The following is a 13,923-nucleotide window of genomic DNA, read 5'->3' as shown; positions in this document are numbered from 1 at the left end:
GCCTCCTGCTTCCGCCACCGGGAAGGCGTCCAGGGAAAGCTTCAGGCCTTCACCTCACTCATGGCCTCCATGAGGCGGGCGCTGTTGGTGACTGCTGTCGTCAGAAAAATGAACCTGTACCCTGAGGGGCCAAGAGCAGCAGCACATGTAGGTCCGAGCCCGTGAGAGGCCTCCAGCGCGAGCCAGGCCAGCATCGAGCCTCTCCGCTGCGGCAGCCCGGCTGGCCCGGAGCACCGGGTCGCAGCCCAGACGGTGGCAGAGGAGCTCCCTGAGCGCCGCCCTTCTCCCGGGCGCCCACCCCGGAGGCCGGCGGTCACCTCCCCGTCTCCTACCTTTCTCCCTGCCCAGGAACCGCAGGGCCGAGATCTCAGAGAAGGTGCAGCCGCCCAGGAACACCACCAGGATGAGGCGCAGGGACTCGCTGGAAGCCTTGTCCTCCTTGGTCACGTCTGAGGAAAGCAGGCTGGGCTCAGCTCCTGGCTGGCAGGCCGGCCCGCCGGGAGGACACAGCCAGCCCCCCACGCGCCCACCTGGCCCCGCGTGGCACCTGTGAACGCCAGCTCGCCGCACTGGAGCAGCCGCAGCACCTCGTCCAGGCCCTGCCAGCTCCTCCGCTCCAGCACCTGGCGGGGCATGGGCGCTGGTTTCAAGTTCAAGGACAGGAAGATCACGGCGGCCCACCAGCACCTCTGCTGCTAGTTACCAGGGCGGCGGCCACTCGTGACAGACCCAGGACTGGAGAGCCGCGGGGGCGGGACGCGAGTGGGAGCCAGGGCTCCGTGCCCTCACCTGCTCGATGACGCGGCAGCTGAGGGGCACGTACGCGCCGCTGAAGACGTACGCCATGTCGCGGGGCACCTTCAGGTCATACTCGCCGTCCACACGCGGGATCTAGAGGGCAAAGGGGACTCCGTGAGGCAAGCGACAGCTCAGCCCTCCGGCCGTTTCTGGGGTCAGAGGAAAGTGGCAGGTCCCTGAGAACGGTTCTTACTTCACCTAAAGGGAGACGCAGCCGCAGCTGGAAAAGAAAAGACTCCCGGGGTGGCTCCGGCTTCCGATTGCTACCGGCCGACTCCCTTGACTGGGTCCCCACGCTCCCCGAGGAGGGCTGGAGGGAAGGGTCCCCTTTGCAGGACCCGCAGTGACAGGGGACGCGTCTGTCACTAAAGCAGCACTTGGCCTGCTCTCTGGCACTGTCAGGTGCTAGTTTTACGTTTACTGAGGGAATCTGTGTGCGTCGCCTCGTTACTGAGTGGAGCTCACGCTACCAGGCTACCAAAGCCAGGCCTTGTGAACCCGAAAGGGCAGCAGGGCCTCTGTGGGTTGGGAGCTCTCCCCCGAGGGCTGGACCCGCGCCTGCCCTCCCGTCCGCCCCTATTCCGCGTACCAAATTCAGCTTCCTGCTGATGGCACGGAAATTGCTCCTCTTGGCCAGAGAGCTGAAGGCGTCCGTGATCTTCCCTGGGGAAGAAATCTGTGTGGGCTTTACCCAAGGTCTACGGGCTCCGGAAACTGCCCCAGGCAGCGCTGTTCGAGAGGTGACAGGCCCACCTCCTCTCCCCAGCAGGGCCTGCCACACCTCTCGGCCAACCATCCACAGTCCCCTGGAACCAATCGGGACACTCACCGCCCCTCACCACCCCAACCCACCCCCCATCTTTCTCCTCCTATTGGGGACCAGCTCCCTACTAGCTGCGACCTACAGGGGGACCCTAAGCCTGCTACAGTTCCCTTCTCTGTAAAATGGAGCTAAAACTAACCTTTGTGAGGAGTTGTATCTAAAGAGCTTAGCACCTGGCAAATGGAAAAGCAGCTCCTACTAGCAGAAGTGGCGGCCGTGACAGCAGCAGTAGGATTTGCGACCTCCCCGCGGCCCCTCTCCCCCCCGCCCCAGGGACTCCACCCAGGCAGCGGAAGGGCTTTCCTGTGCCCCCTGCTCACCTGCAGCCTTGTCTGTCACCAGCTTGCTCACTTTGCTCTCCATAGCTGTGAGGGTGTCCCCAGGGGCCTGCTCGGTGAGGAGTCCCGCTCGCCGCAGATTGGAGAAGGTCAGCAGGTGCTCAGGCCCGTAGCTCTGCAGAAAACGCAGTCAGTCTTGACTGGGCATCCACCAGGATCTAGCACCATTCGGTGATGGGGCGGCGGGGGGTGGGGGTTACGCAGTCTATGCCTTGAGGAGCTCATACTTGTGTGCATGAAAGCTTTTCTTATCAGGCATAACCAAACACCAAACCCAGAGAAGAAATGCAATGTGCGCTATTAAAGACCAGAGAAAGTTATTGATAGAAGGATGGTGGGCAAGGCTTCACGGATGAGACTTGAGAGAAAGACCTGGAAGGAAGCTTATCAACGCCTCACAAGGTGCTAAAGTGAGTGACAGCTGAGGGCAAGAACTTAGCACCTGTTCCAACAGCTGAAATGTTCCGTGTTCTCAGCACTGGCCACCCACCCGGAGACTCAGGAGAGCGTGAAACAGGCAGAGGGCAGGGTCCCTGTGTTGGAAGGTGACGATCACGAGACCCTCCAAGAGGGAGGCCAGGTGGAGCCAGGATGGGGACAGGGACAGGAAAGGGGCTGCTGTTCCTTTTTCTTTCAGAAATGTCCAGTGACACCCGCCCCCCACCCCAACCAAGTTCCCTCAGGAAGACGTTATCCTGGCCTCACCTGTAGATACTGAGTTTTCAGGGATCGGTAATCCTTGGGGATCAAACCTGAGGGTGAGGAAGATAAGACACGTTCCTAAGCCAGCTGAGGCATTCTAAAACGTACAACCAAACCAACCAGTCAACCAGCCCTGCTCCCTGCAAAAACTCAATCAGGAGGAAGGGTTCAGTAACAGTGTTAACCATGCACCCTGCACAGTTGATTCTAAACTGACTCTTCCATGGATGCTCACTCATTGAAAGAGAAAGTCTGCATCGGAGGCAAGGGAGCGCCCTGAGCCACTGGGAGCTGGGGACCAGACACCGAACTGAGTGCTAATCATAGTGGGGACGGGGACGGGGACAGGGCTGGGGCAGAAGCAGGAGGCGGTGGTGGGACTTCCCTGCATCCCTTCCTGCCGTGGGCCAGTTCCGGACGCCCCCCCACCGCTGCTGGGACAGGGAGGGTCCGTCCACCTGGCTCTGAAGGCCAGTCTCGGACGTGGCCCTCCATTGAGGTAAAAAGAAATGTGCTTCCAACCACAGTAAAGGGGACTCACAATAAGCCAACCCCTTCCCTGGGCGGAGAGCACCCTTAAAGAACATTCTCCAGCTGGACACCTTCAACAGTGAAAACAAGTTGTCATAAAAGGTCGGAGAATCTGGGCTCTTGGAACTGTTTATAAAACTGGAGGGCTGTCGCTTTTCCATGGACCGCGTCTTTCTTATGAAACCTTGCGGGAGGCAGCAGATCAGCCGGAGCAAAGACAGAGAGGTGCCCCCTGCTCTACGCCTTTGCAGTCCTACAATGTGACAGCCCTTGTCCGGGGTCGGGGGGCTGGACATCGTCCTGCTTTGGCTGAGGACACTAATTGCCCCTATGGCCTGGAGATGTTTTGCTCCAAACAAAAGTGGCTTTAATATTACAGAGGAAAGAATCCACAAAATTACAGGGAATGTCCTGGCCGCTAGGCTACTTGTCCCTTCCATCCCTATGGTGCAGTTTTCCACCTGGGGCTTTGGTCCCCGGGGCTCACCATTCTCGGTAATGGACAAAAGGCACATGAGGCGAAGGCTTTCTATGGGTGACACCTAGACAGGAAGAAAGAACCAAGGAGATCCCGGTCCCTAACACGCGCTGCCCTCTTCCTGTGAGCACCACTCCCCGCGCCCCCGGCCCTGCGCACCTGCCGGTCGATATGTTCTTCGATGTAGCTGGTGCTGCCGCGGATGTTGAAGCCCTCCAGCAGCGCTGCGAGCAATCAGAGGACAGCCTGTTATGGGGAGCAGCTCAGCTGCCGCCACCTACGTAACGGGCGTCTGTCTCCCCATCTCCTTCTCCAGCCTGGGTCAAGGGCCCCCCAGACTTCTAACGGGAACTGGCATTCCACACAGCCAGTGTCAGCTGGAAAGAGCCCGAGCGGCCCCATTCAGGGAGAGATGGGCCAGGAGCCAGGGCGGCACACGCAGGCGCGGCCAGCAGTCACCGTGCTCAGTCTTGATGAGCTCCTGGAAGTCCTGCTTGGTTTTCTTCTTCATGATGGATTCGCAGGCCCCGATATCTGCAGAGGATGAAAAGCCAGTTGACATATGCCTGGCTTTAAAAGGACATTCCTTTATCGGCCAGAAGAATAAAAACCTCAAGACAAAATGCAGAAGCACTTCTCGCTTAACAAGAGCATGATGTGCCAAATGAACAGGAGTCTCCTTTCCGGACCAGATGTCCCATCCCCGCCTCCCAGCCCCCCCCAAAACCTACGCAGGCTCAGCAGGCGGTGCTCCTGCTTCAGCCCCTTCAGCTCCTGGGACACGAAGTTCTTCATCTGCTTGATGTCCATGCTTCTCCGGCGCTGTGGGGACAGCCCTACAGTCACCTCTCCCTGCCCTCAGAGAGGAGAAACCACTGCCCGCCCTCAGATCCCCCCAACCCAGGAGAAACATCAGGGACCCTGTCATGGTACCCCAGGGGCAGCCAAGGGCAACAGCCTTGGAAAGCCACCGAGGAGACAGAACAGAGGACCCGGGCATGGAGCCTCACGTCATACTGGGCCTGCAGGTTCCGGGCCTTCTGGCTCAGGAAGCCGAAGACATTGGAGAAGTGCTCGTTGCGGATCTCGTGGAACACCTGCGCGGGGCACAAGACAGGGAGAACCTCCTGGACGGGACTGAGCCCTGCTCTGTCCGACGGTGCTCACAAAGCCACAGCACAGGAAGAGGGCCTGGCTGTTCTAGCGGAAGAGCAGAGCTGAGCAGGCAGCAAACATTCTGTGTCGATCAATACCTGCCATGTGCCCCAGAGTATGCTCTTAACCAGTGGGGACCCCTCCACCCCGTGGACTCAGCCTCGCCTCCCAGAGCGGGCGCCCTCGGCCACGTGGGGGCAGAGCCCGTGGGGAGACCCACCGCGGGCACCCAGCCCCTCACCTTGTCCTCTGCGTTGAGCAGCACCTTCAGGCTCCTGTCACAGGATGTGACTTCCGGGCCAAAGTCGACACTCCCTTTGAGAGCAGAGGGGACAGCTGAGGTTCTCCAACGAGGTCGCCCCTCTCCCATCCTTCCCAGACCTGTCACTGAAAGGCCTCCAGACAATCTGGAAGCCAGCAGGTCACTCAGAGCCTGGTCTCTCCCACCAGCCGTGTCCCCTGCGGGAGAGCCTGCGGAGCTGCCACGTACCACACTTGATGCGGAAGGTGTCGTCCACCAGGCCCTCGTAAACCACTTGGGAGCAAAGTGCCGTCACGAAGTCCACATCTGAAACCGAGATCCCTGACGGTGAGGCTCCCTGTGACGCCACCTGTTACCCGGTCTGCTCAGCGTCAGCCGAGTGCCTTCCCCAGGCCCCAGCGCCCAGATGGCAGTCAGCGCTGCATGCGCAGCCCAGCGCGAGGCCCTATCGAAGCCACCATGTTCTCCATATTCCCACGGCCTCCAGGGTCCAGGGCCAGAAGAGCGCTGAGCATCATTTACCTCTGTCCAGGAGAAAGATGTGTCCAATTTCCGGCCTTCGGCCCTTGCTTTCACCGTCCTCCTCCTCTTCTAGTCTCCTCCACAATTCATAGGACATCTGCCAGGGAAGAAGACATTCTATTTTTCTCCCCCCAAACTTTTAATTTTGTTTTAATTCAACATTTTTATTTTGAGGTATTTATAGATGCACATGCAGTTGGGAGAAGCACAAAACATTCTTAACCTTGTGTCCAAGGCCCTCCCACAGCCTCACACCTAAAGGCGCCAACCTCTTTCCATGGGACACTCCTCCTGGACCCCAAGGAGGAGCTAATTTTTTAAAAAGATTTTTACTTATTTATTTTTAAAGATAGGGGAAGGGAGGGAGAAAGAGAGTGAAACATCAATGTGTGAGCGAAACATCAATCAGTTGCCTCTTGTACACACCCCCAACCAGGGAGCAGGCCCGCAACCCAGGCACGTGCCCTGACCAGGAATCGAATTGGTGACCTTTTGCTTTGTAGGATGACGCTCAACTCAGTGAGCCACACTGGTACCTATTCTGGTACCAGTTGTTCCAATTCTGCCCCACTTCCCTGCCCATCCCCATTCCCAAGATAAAGAAGATTCAGGAATGCTGCCCAGGAGGCCCTGGCTCTGGCGTTCCTGTGAACCACACAAGCTCTCCTCTCTGAGGAGCTGTGGCAACAAGAGCAGCAAGGGAAAGAACACACCTCCTGCACAGATGCCTCGGACAATCCGTGGCCGGGGGAGAGCAAGGGAGACGGGGGCCTCGCCAGCGCTCACCTTGGCACATCTACCGATGCCATAGCAGTTAGGAAAGGGGCCGTAGAGAGTGCTGAGCAGGTTCAAGGCCTGTGCCACAGTATTGATCCAACGCTGGTCTCCTTCCTGCAGGGACCACAGGGGCCACGAAGATGAAGGCCAACCCAACAGACCCCCCTGAAAAGTGACTGCCCTGGGGCCCTGGGCAAGAGGCAGGTTATGGGGATGCTTGAGAGAGTTCACTCCGACCAGCCCCAGAAGAAGTCCCACACACGCCAATCAGTGGCATTCAATCTCCCAATCACTGTCACACAAATAAATTGTGGGAGCTGGATGAAGGGACATCAATATCGCTAGCCCACTGGACCGCCTGCTTGTCCCCAACTGTCGTGGATGCCAAGACCCTAGGGCCCCGCATTTACCAGGAAGTAGTCCCTGAAAAATTCTGGCAGCTCCATGCTCAGCAGATCCACATCAAGAGGCAGCAGAGAGAAGGCCCACTCATCACAGCTCACATCTGTGGGTACAGAGAGCGTCAGCCCCCCACAAAAGGCACATGGCTCCACGTGGGGGGGACGCGCACCGGTCAGCCATGTGAAGGCCTTGGAGCGCCTCCTCACGCCTGTGCTGTGCTGAGCACGGCTGCCCAATGACAAGAGAGCCGCAGCCCACGCCCCGAAGCAGCCCGGGGTCTGGGAATGAATGGAGGCAGGGACACAAAGGCCTGTGATGTGGCGTGACAGCGGGTGTGCCTTCATTAGAGTCCCGACCAAACGCACCGAGGAAACGAGCATTCGCAATGTGACAGATACTGACTGAAAGGTGCACGCGTGCAGGCACTGGGCTAGGCACTGGGGACACGGTGGGGCGGAGGGGAATGAACACGGCCCCAATCTCCAGGGCAGATTCCTACAGTCTACTGGGAGAGACACGCTCCAGACAGACTTAATGACAGCTGTGCCCCAAAGAAGAGAAACAGCAAACATTCCAGGGTCTAAGCTCAACCCTCAAAAAGCGACATTTAGGCTCAGACTCAAAGTAAGGTTGGGGAAGGTACAAAGCACAGGGCGGGGACTGTTCAGCCACTGCAGGACGTGCTGCAGGGAGAGCCGTGACCGGGTCGGGCTTGCGTGGAGGGCTGAGCGAGGGTATCAGGGGAGGGAAGGCCCTTCTCCTTGGGGGAGCATGGGAGGGAAGGACAGAACAGCTGGTGACTTCCAACGACAAGCCCTCACGTCCCCCTAGTTCCCAACCTCAGGAAGGGGACAGGGAGGGGAGGGGATGGGGCAGCTGCTGCCCCCTTTCTCTCACGCTCAGCCCCTCTCACCTCCATAGATGCCCTCTTCCTCAAGCACCATCTCGCAGGCATAAAACTGCGGGAGGAAAAGGAGCCAGTTAGCGAACATGAGTACTGCTCCTCTGCCCCTTCCACCCTCCGCGACTCCACCATGGCCACTGAGGAGGACAGCACCTCCCGAGCCCCACAGGAGGGCCAGGCGCTTAGCTCTCCAAAGGCCACTGGAATCACGTAGCCTAACACAGTGTTTCCCTGTCATCCACTTCGTTCATGTGTTAAGTCTGCTGGTGCTTTTCTCCTGGAGAGACAGAAGGGCTCTGCGAAGGAGAGGGTGCTTCTGCAGTCAGGGAAGGGCGTGTCCTGTGGGCAGGGGTCGGGGAGGACGTGATGCTATAGAAGGTGGGGGCGAAGAGCAGTGGTGTGGAGAGAGGGCGCTCCGGGTGGGACATGTCTGTGGGACCCCTAGCGACACTGAGGGACCTGGAGACACAGCCCTGCGGGTCAGTGGCACACATCTGCATTTAAAGTGGGTGGTCTGTCCGGAAAAAGAGAACACACAGGGAGAAGAGAGCTCAGGGCCGGACCCTAGGGAACGCCAAAACGAGGGGGCGCACCGTGCGCGACCAGGCAGAGGACGGAGAAAGCAGATGCAGAGGCGGGACTCGGAGCAAACGGCACCTCGGAGGGTGGGGACGGTCAGCGTTTCAAGGAAAAACAGCAACAGGCCAGATGCCAGAGCCGTTAAGTGGGATGAGCTCGAACCAGGCATCACTGGATCAGACATCAGAAGCCAAGGACTATATGTAAAGGGAGAGGGGGAGCCAAACGGCAGAAGCGGTGGCAGCAGAGACTTCCTCAGAGAAGAAGGGGGGCCTGACAGGGAGAGGAGGTGAAGGGACAGACATGGGCCGACAGGAGAGGAGGGTCTGCCTGGGGAGGCGACGGCCCACCTACTCATCCAGCTTGGGCAGGGGCCACCTCTCGCGGCCCCACCAGCCCTCGTCGGGCAGTTCGGCGACAGAGCCTCTGCTAAACCATCAGGTCTGCGTTAATGAGACGGTGACAGGCACCCGCTCAGCCACACAAAATTTGCTTTGAGGGAGACGGAGCTGTGGCCCCCGTCCCAGTCCCGAACCCTGGCCCAGCTTACCCCGCTCCCAGCAGGACCACACTCACCTTCTGAGGGCTGAAGATCACTTTGTATTTCCGAGTCCGGCCGGCCAACTTGTCAGCATTGACAAGATCTGCAGACAGAGGAACGCAGCCCTCGGTGAGATGAGAAGCGAGCAGCGGGGACCCGCGACACGTGGCGCGATGCTCTTACGAAAGAGTCATCGTGCCTCGGCCTTAGGCCCCGCCCCGAGGCCCGAGGCCCCGCCCACCCCTCCCCGGCATCGGGGACGCCCTGCACCGCGCACGCGCACTCACTGGCAATGTAGCGCATGTTCCTGATGCGGGGTCTGACCAAGAAGCACAGCCTATGGGAGAGAAGGGGAAGCTCAGTGAGAAGTCCTGCCGTTGGTGATGGCAGCAACGAAACTGCAGCGACACCAGCTCTTTCTCCGTTCGCTCCTCCTGACAGGCCTACGGCCCGAGCCTCGCCCCAGCCGGGCCCCTCACGACAACAGGGACACCGCGCCCAGCAGGGACACTTCCTGGCCCCGCGGTACACCCAGGAGTGCCTATTCTCCACTTACAATCTGTCAGGCAAAAGGAGGCAAATACGTATAAAGTACCAAACAAGTGTTAAAAAACAATACAAGAAGGTATATAAAATAATGTTTTTGAACTGGGGTTCATGGATGCATCCTCCACGTAGCCAGGAGAATTTTTCCTCTAAGGGAGGGTGTACATTACCAAAGATTGAGAAATATTAAGAAGAAAAACAGCCCTGGCTGCTGTGGGTTCGATTCCCAGTGAGGACATTGGCCTGGTTGCAGGCCAGGTCCCCCGTGGAGCCATGCGAAAGGCAACCACACGTCGGTGTTTCTCTCCCTCTCTTTCTCCCTCCCTTCCCCTCTCTCTAGAAATAAATCAATAAAATCTTTTTTAAAAAATCAGACAACAGGCAGAGTGTGTGTGTCAAGGGAATAGGGTAAATACCAAACACCCTGGAAATCCAGAGGAGGGGGCTCCCTGGAGGACGTGGGGCGGGCCTCTGCAGGTTGGGTACTTTCTACAGGCGCAGTGAGGACAGAGGACATGTCGGGCAGAGTGAATGGAGTGGCCAGAAGGCCGAAGGCACGTGCACAGTTGGGAAGCACGTGAAAGTGTGTGTCACGCAGAGGCCTGGCCGGAGAGGCAGCGTGAGGCTCCACTGGCTTCTACGATGGGCAATTCGGACTTGACCCAGTAAGTAAGGGAAGACTTGATGATTCTTGAGAAGAGCACATGAAAATAGTTTTGGAAGCTTCATCAACCTGGTTAGAGACGGCAGACAGGGCCGAGAGGAGAGACAAGGGAGGGGAAGCTGCAGAAAGGGACACCGATGACGGGGTGGGGGTGCAACCTAGCATGCAGCCGGAGAGGCGTGGGGACAGGCGCTGTATCACCAGCATCACGGTGCCAGGCCTCAGCCACAGACACTCACTGTTCACTGGAGCTCAGGGCCGGCCTGTTCTCCACCTTGTACAGCTTGTCCACTTCATGTTGCTGCCGAGAGAGTCCAAGACAGGGCACATGGAGAACTTGGAATCCCAACGCACGATGCAAAAACAGGGACTCGGGCTCCTCTTTATGCTAATGCGGGAATCAAACTGCCTCCCTGACAACCATTCACTGAACTGAACTTTTCTCCAACTGTCAACAGAAAAACTAAAAACGAAACAGACAACAGCACCGACACGCCCCCCTTTGTGCACCCAACCCAGCTTCCCTCTGTTTACCCATTAGGGTCATCACTGCTTAGTGACTTGTACTGCTCATCAAAGGAAAACTGCTTAACGAGGAAAGAGGGGCCTGAGCCCACCTGGAAGAAAGGGCAGGTACCTTCAGGATGGAGACATTGGCGATTCGATCCAAAGGGCTCATGAGATCTGCCTCGATGAACAAGTCCTTTTTCCCTGGGAGCTGAAGGAGACACAGTATCCTGGGTCACTCACAGGTCACGCGCGCTCCCTTGGTCACAGCTTGCGCAGCCACACATGTAACAGAAGCACAGCCTCTGAGCAGGGAGGGTGCTAGGCATCATCTACCCCAGTGCCTTATTGGCTGCTGGTATTATATCCACAGGGGACGGTTCTCTAATGGCCACCAATTTTGTCTTCTCACTTTCTGTACCAGCAGAAAAATATTTCACCTTCTTGCTAAGGCTGACTCCTCGTCACTCAGCCCTCCATCCCAACCTGTGACCTTGTTCTTCATCACTGGCCCTCTTCTCCACCGTCCCCTCTATTGCACCTGCCAATGACCCTGGTCCTGCTGGACAAAGGCAAACAAAACCTCACCCCACTTTGCATTCTGCAACCCCTTGAACTGTCGAATCTCTTGAAGTAGCCTTTTTCTTCTAGGTACAAAAACAGTCTATGTTCAATGCAGTCACCCAGCCCAGATCCCTGTCACCTGATTCCAGCCTCACGGCTCCTAACAAGGCTCTCACCTGGCTGGGGAAGGAACTCACTGCAAGTTTCCTGTGGCTTTAACTAGCATCTCTTCAATTCCTGACATTTGTTGGGTGAATTTCATGTCCAAATCGGGGCACAGAAAAGAGAAATAAAACATGGTCCCAGATCCCTGGACATTCTCCCAAGTCCCCATCTTCATCCCGGCTGCAGCTCTACAGTTCCATCTGGTGGACGTTACAAGCAGTATTTCCTGCCAGTGTCTTAACTTCACCCCATCCAAACCCAAACTAATGCACTTTCCCCACCAAACCTGTTCCTCCGATTCTTTTTTTCATTTCTATTCAATGTTCATGCAACGAATACTTATTAAGTACATACCGTGTGCCTGACTCTCACAAGGTATACACTGTTCAACAAAACAGACACCTTCCCTGTCCTGGAGGACCTTCCAATCTACTGGGAACATGGACGTCCAACGAGCGTGTTAACAATTACATTTACAGTTACAGTAGCAGCGTTATTTTCCTATCAACCCCAGTTTATCTCAAACTCAGCTTTGCTTCTCCCTCAACCTTTACAACTCATCAATAAGTCTTTGAATCTTCTTTCACCGTGACTCAAAATTCCAGGACTCCCTCCATGCCCTGCGTCGCTAATTTTGTATGCACCTTTACTACCTCCGTCTGATCTACGGTTTCCAAATTTGCCTTCTGGCTGCCCATTCCCCCACCTCCACACATGGCTATTAGAATCATGTTCAAGTATTGCTTTGTGCCACAAACAGGGAAAAAAATTCTTCAGTGGCTGCCTGTAAATGTCTGGTCCTTCCCGGCTTCCTCAGCTTTGCTCCTACCAATCCATCTGACAGGAACATGGTGTCGCATCTCCAGGAAAAATACGCTTCTTCTTCCCATTCCAGCTCCTTGAAACGCCTAGGTCACTCCAGTTAGAAAGGCAGGCTTATTCTGAATGCTTCGGGCACCCGAGCTCTCACTCACTCACCACAGGATACGCTGTGTGTGGCGATTCGTGTGTCATAAGCTCCTACTGGAGCGTGAGCTCCGTAATAGCAAAGGTGTCTTAAACACCTTTCCATGCCAGTGACGCCGGCACCGGTGCGGTGTCCCCTACTTGTGCGGGGAAAGGGTGACTTCCATGAACTCTCTGGCCAGGTCCCAGGCAGCTGTTACTGCCCTCCGGCTTTCCTCCCTGAGAGCTTCATGTCGGGCCTGCCACAGCAGCTCCAAGGACAAGGCCAAAGGCCAAGAACAAGCTCAAGGGGACCTAGCAAGGAAGAACCGCGCGCCCAGTGCGTGCAGCAAAGGCCCCCGGCGCGGCGGCCACTGACCTGCTCCAGCAGGTAGATGAGCTGGTCTCGGGCTAGCCGCTTGAGCATGGAGAAGTCAGGCAGCTCCGGGGCGTCCGGTCGATGAGGGAAAGCCATGGCCGCGGGGTGTCAGAGAGGTCGCCCTCCGCCCTCACAGGGCCCACAGCAGCCCACGGGAAGCGCAGAGCGGCGCTCCTTCAGGCCTGCGCTCCGGGAATGAACGGCCACCTGCCGGGTTACCCTCGGGTTACCCTCGTCTCCGCCTGCAGCCACCGCGCCCAGACCCGGGTTTGCGGGATTCTGGTCTCCCCTGCTGCACGGAGAACCGCGCCTCCTCACGGACAGAGACTTCCGGGACTTTCCGGAAGTCGCCGCCCCCTGACCCACGCTGGGCCTTATCAAGAAATGGACGGCGCCTGGGAAGGGACATTTAAAAACGGGAGTCGACGCGTCGACGTCCAAGTCTCATTTCTGGCTAGAGGGGTGTGTTCCTATGATAAAACTGGTGTTGAAGGGCACACCCAATTCTCCTAGCTCACTCAAGCGAGAGTTGAGAGCTTGCTTGATTTTCAGAACGTCGTACAATGGGTGAAACCCACTCGGAGACTGAAGGGCGCTGATCATTGGGGATCTTGCCTGTCAATCAAGCCTACGCCTCTTTAGCGCACGCTAGCGAGCAGCTCAGGCTTCCGAGCCACGAGAGACGCCGAGAGATGGGGAGTCGTATTGGGGTGCGGGGAAAGGAGGAGGCCGTTAGGATCCAATGGGAGCTAAATCCCGCCGGCTGTGGCCTTTGGCTACCGGGGTTTTGACTCGTTACTGTCCTCGTGGGAAAATGGGTTAATGAACTATGGCGTATTCGTAAAAATAAATGAATAAATATAAGAAGCCAGAACGAGTGGCATCTGTGTGATGCCATTTACATAAAGTTCTAGAACAGGACAAATTAATGTGCTGAAAAAATTTCAGGAAAGTGCTTCACTTTTGGATGTTAACTGGAAAGAAGTATTAGGGAATTTTCAGGGGTAATGGTAATTATCTCTATTTAGAAGCCGACAATAACCTGAATTCAGTCATCAATCAGAACACCCCATCCTCATCTCCTGGGGAGATGCGTAGGAAACACTGAGCATCATCGATTACCAAAAATTTGACCCTATCAAGCCTCAAGACGAGCTATCAGTTCATGGGAAATATATAGTGAAAACATGTCAGAAGACATTGTAAGGATGAAATCAAAATGCAGGAAATTACATGGGATAAATAACCTGTCAAATGGTGAGGGGAATAATAAGTGGAAAGGAAAACCACTTAAGAATGAGACTTCTGGAACGTACCAACACAATGCAATGTTGCAGCACG

At 56.6% G+C, this 13,923-nt stretch overlaps 1 protein-coding gene across 1 annotated transcript; it reads right to left on the bottom strand.

Annotated features, from left to right (window-relative positions):
• VPS33B (VPS33B late endosome and lysosome associated) lies at window positions 1–12,788 on the bottom strand. Its single transcript, XM_090263634.1, has 23 exons — window positions 12,583–12,788; window positions 10,660–10,740; window positions 10,262–10,323; window positions 9,100–9,149; window positions 8,848–8,915; window positions 7,702–7,747; window positions 6,797–6,891; window positions 6,396–6,500; window positions 5,610–5,706; window positions 5,316–5,393; window positions 5,067–5,140; window positions 4,681–4,767; window positions 4,402–4,492; window positions 4,130–4,204; window positions 3,830–3,894; window positions 3,680–3,734; window positions 2,665–2,711; window positions 1,942–2,074; window positions 1,388–1,461; window positions 790–891; window positions 548–623; window positions 333–449; window positions 1–121 (listed from the first exon to the last, which is right to left on the bottom strand). Exons 1-23 carry the CDS (start codon window positions 12,676–12,678, stop codon window positions 42–44), a joined length of 1,854 nt encoding a protein of 617 aa, XP_090119760.1. The 5' UTR covers window positions 12,679–12,788; the 3' UTR covers window positions 1–41.
• Window positions 12,789–13,923: the final 1,135 nt, after the last annotated feature.

The sequence above is a fragment of the Furipterus horrens genome, unplaced genomic scaffold (assembly GCF_987537825.1).
Source record: "Furipterus horrens unplaced genomic scaffold, mFurHor1.1.pri manual_scaffold_16, whole genome shotgun sequence".
In the NCBI taxonomy this organism is placed as follows: domain Eukaryota; kingdom Metazoa; phylum Chordata; class Mammalia; order Chiroptera; family Furipteridae; genus Furipterus; species Furipterus horrens.
Note: the sequence above shows the minus strand (reverse complement) of the source record. Positions and strands in the feature narration are given on the sequence as shown.

Excerpts from the sequence above, each read along its gene's own strand:
- VPS33B (XM_090263634.1), bottom strand. The coding sequence starts at position 12,678 with ATGGCTTTCCCTCATCGACCGGACGCCCCGGAGCTGCCTGACTTCTCC. Across the intron at positions 10,741-12,582 it reads TCATCTACCTGCTGGAGCAG|CTCCCAGGGAAAAAGGACTT; the intron begins GTCAGTGGCCGC and ends TGTCTCCTTCAG. Across the intron at positions 9,150-10,261 it reads GCCCTGAGCTCCAGTGAACA|GCTGTGCTTCTTGGTCAGAC; the intron begins GTGAGTGTCTGT and ends TCTCTCCCATAG.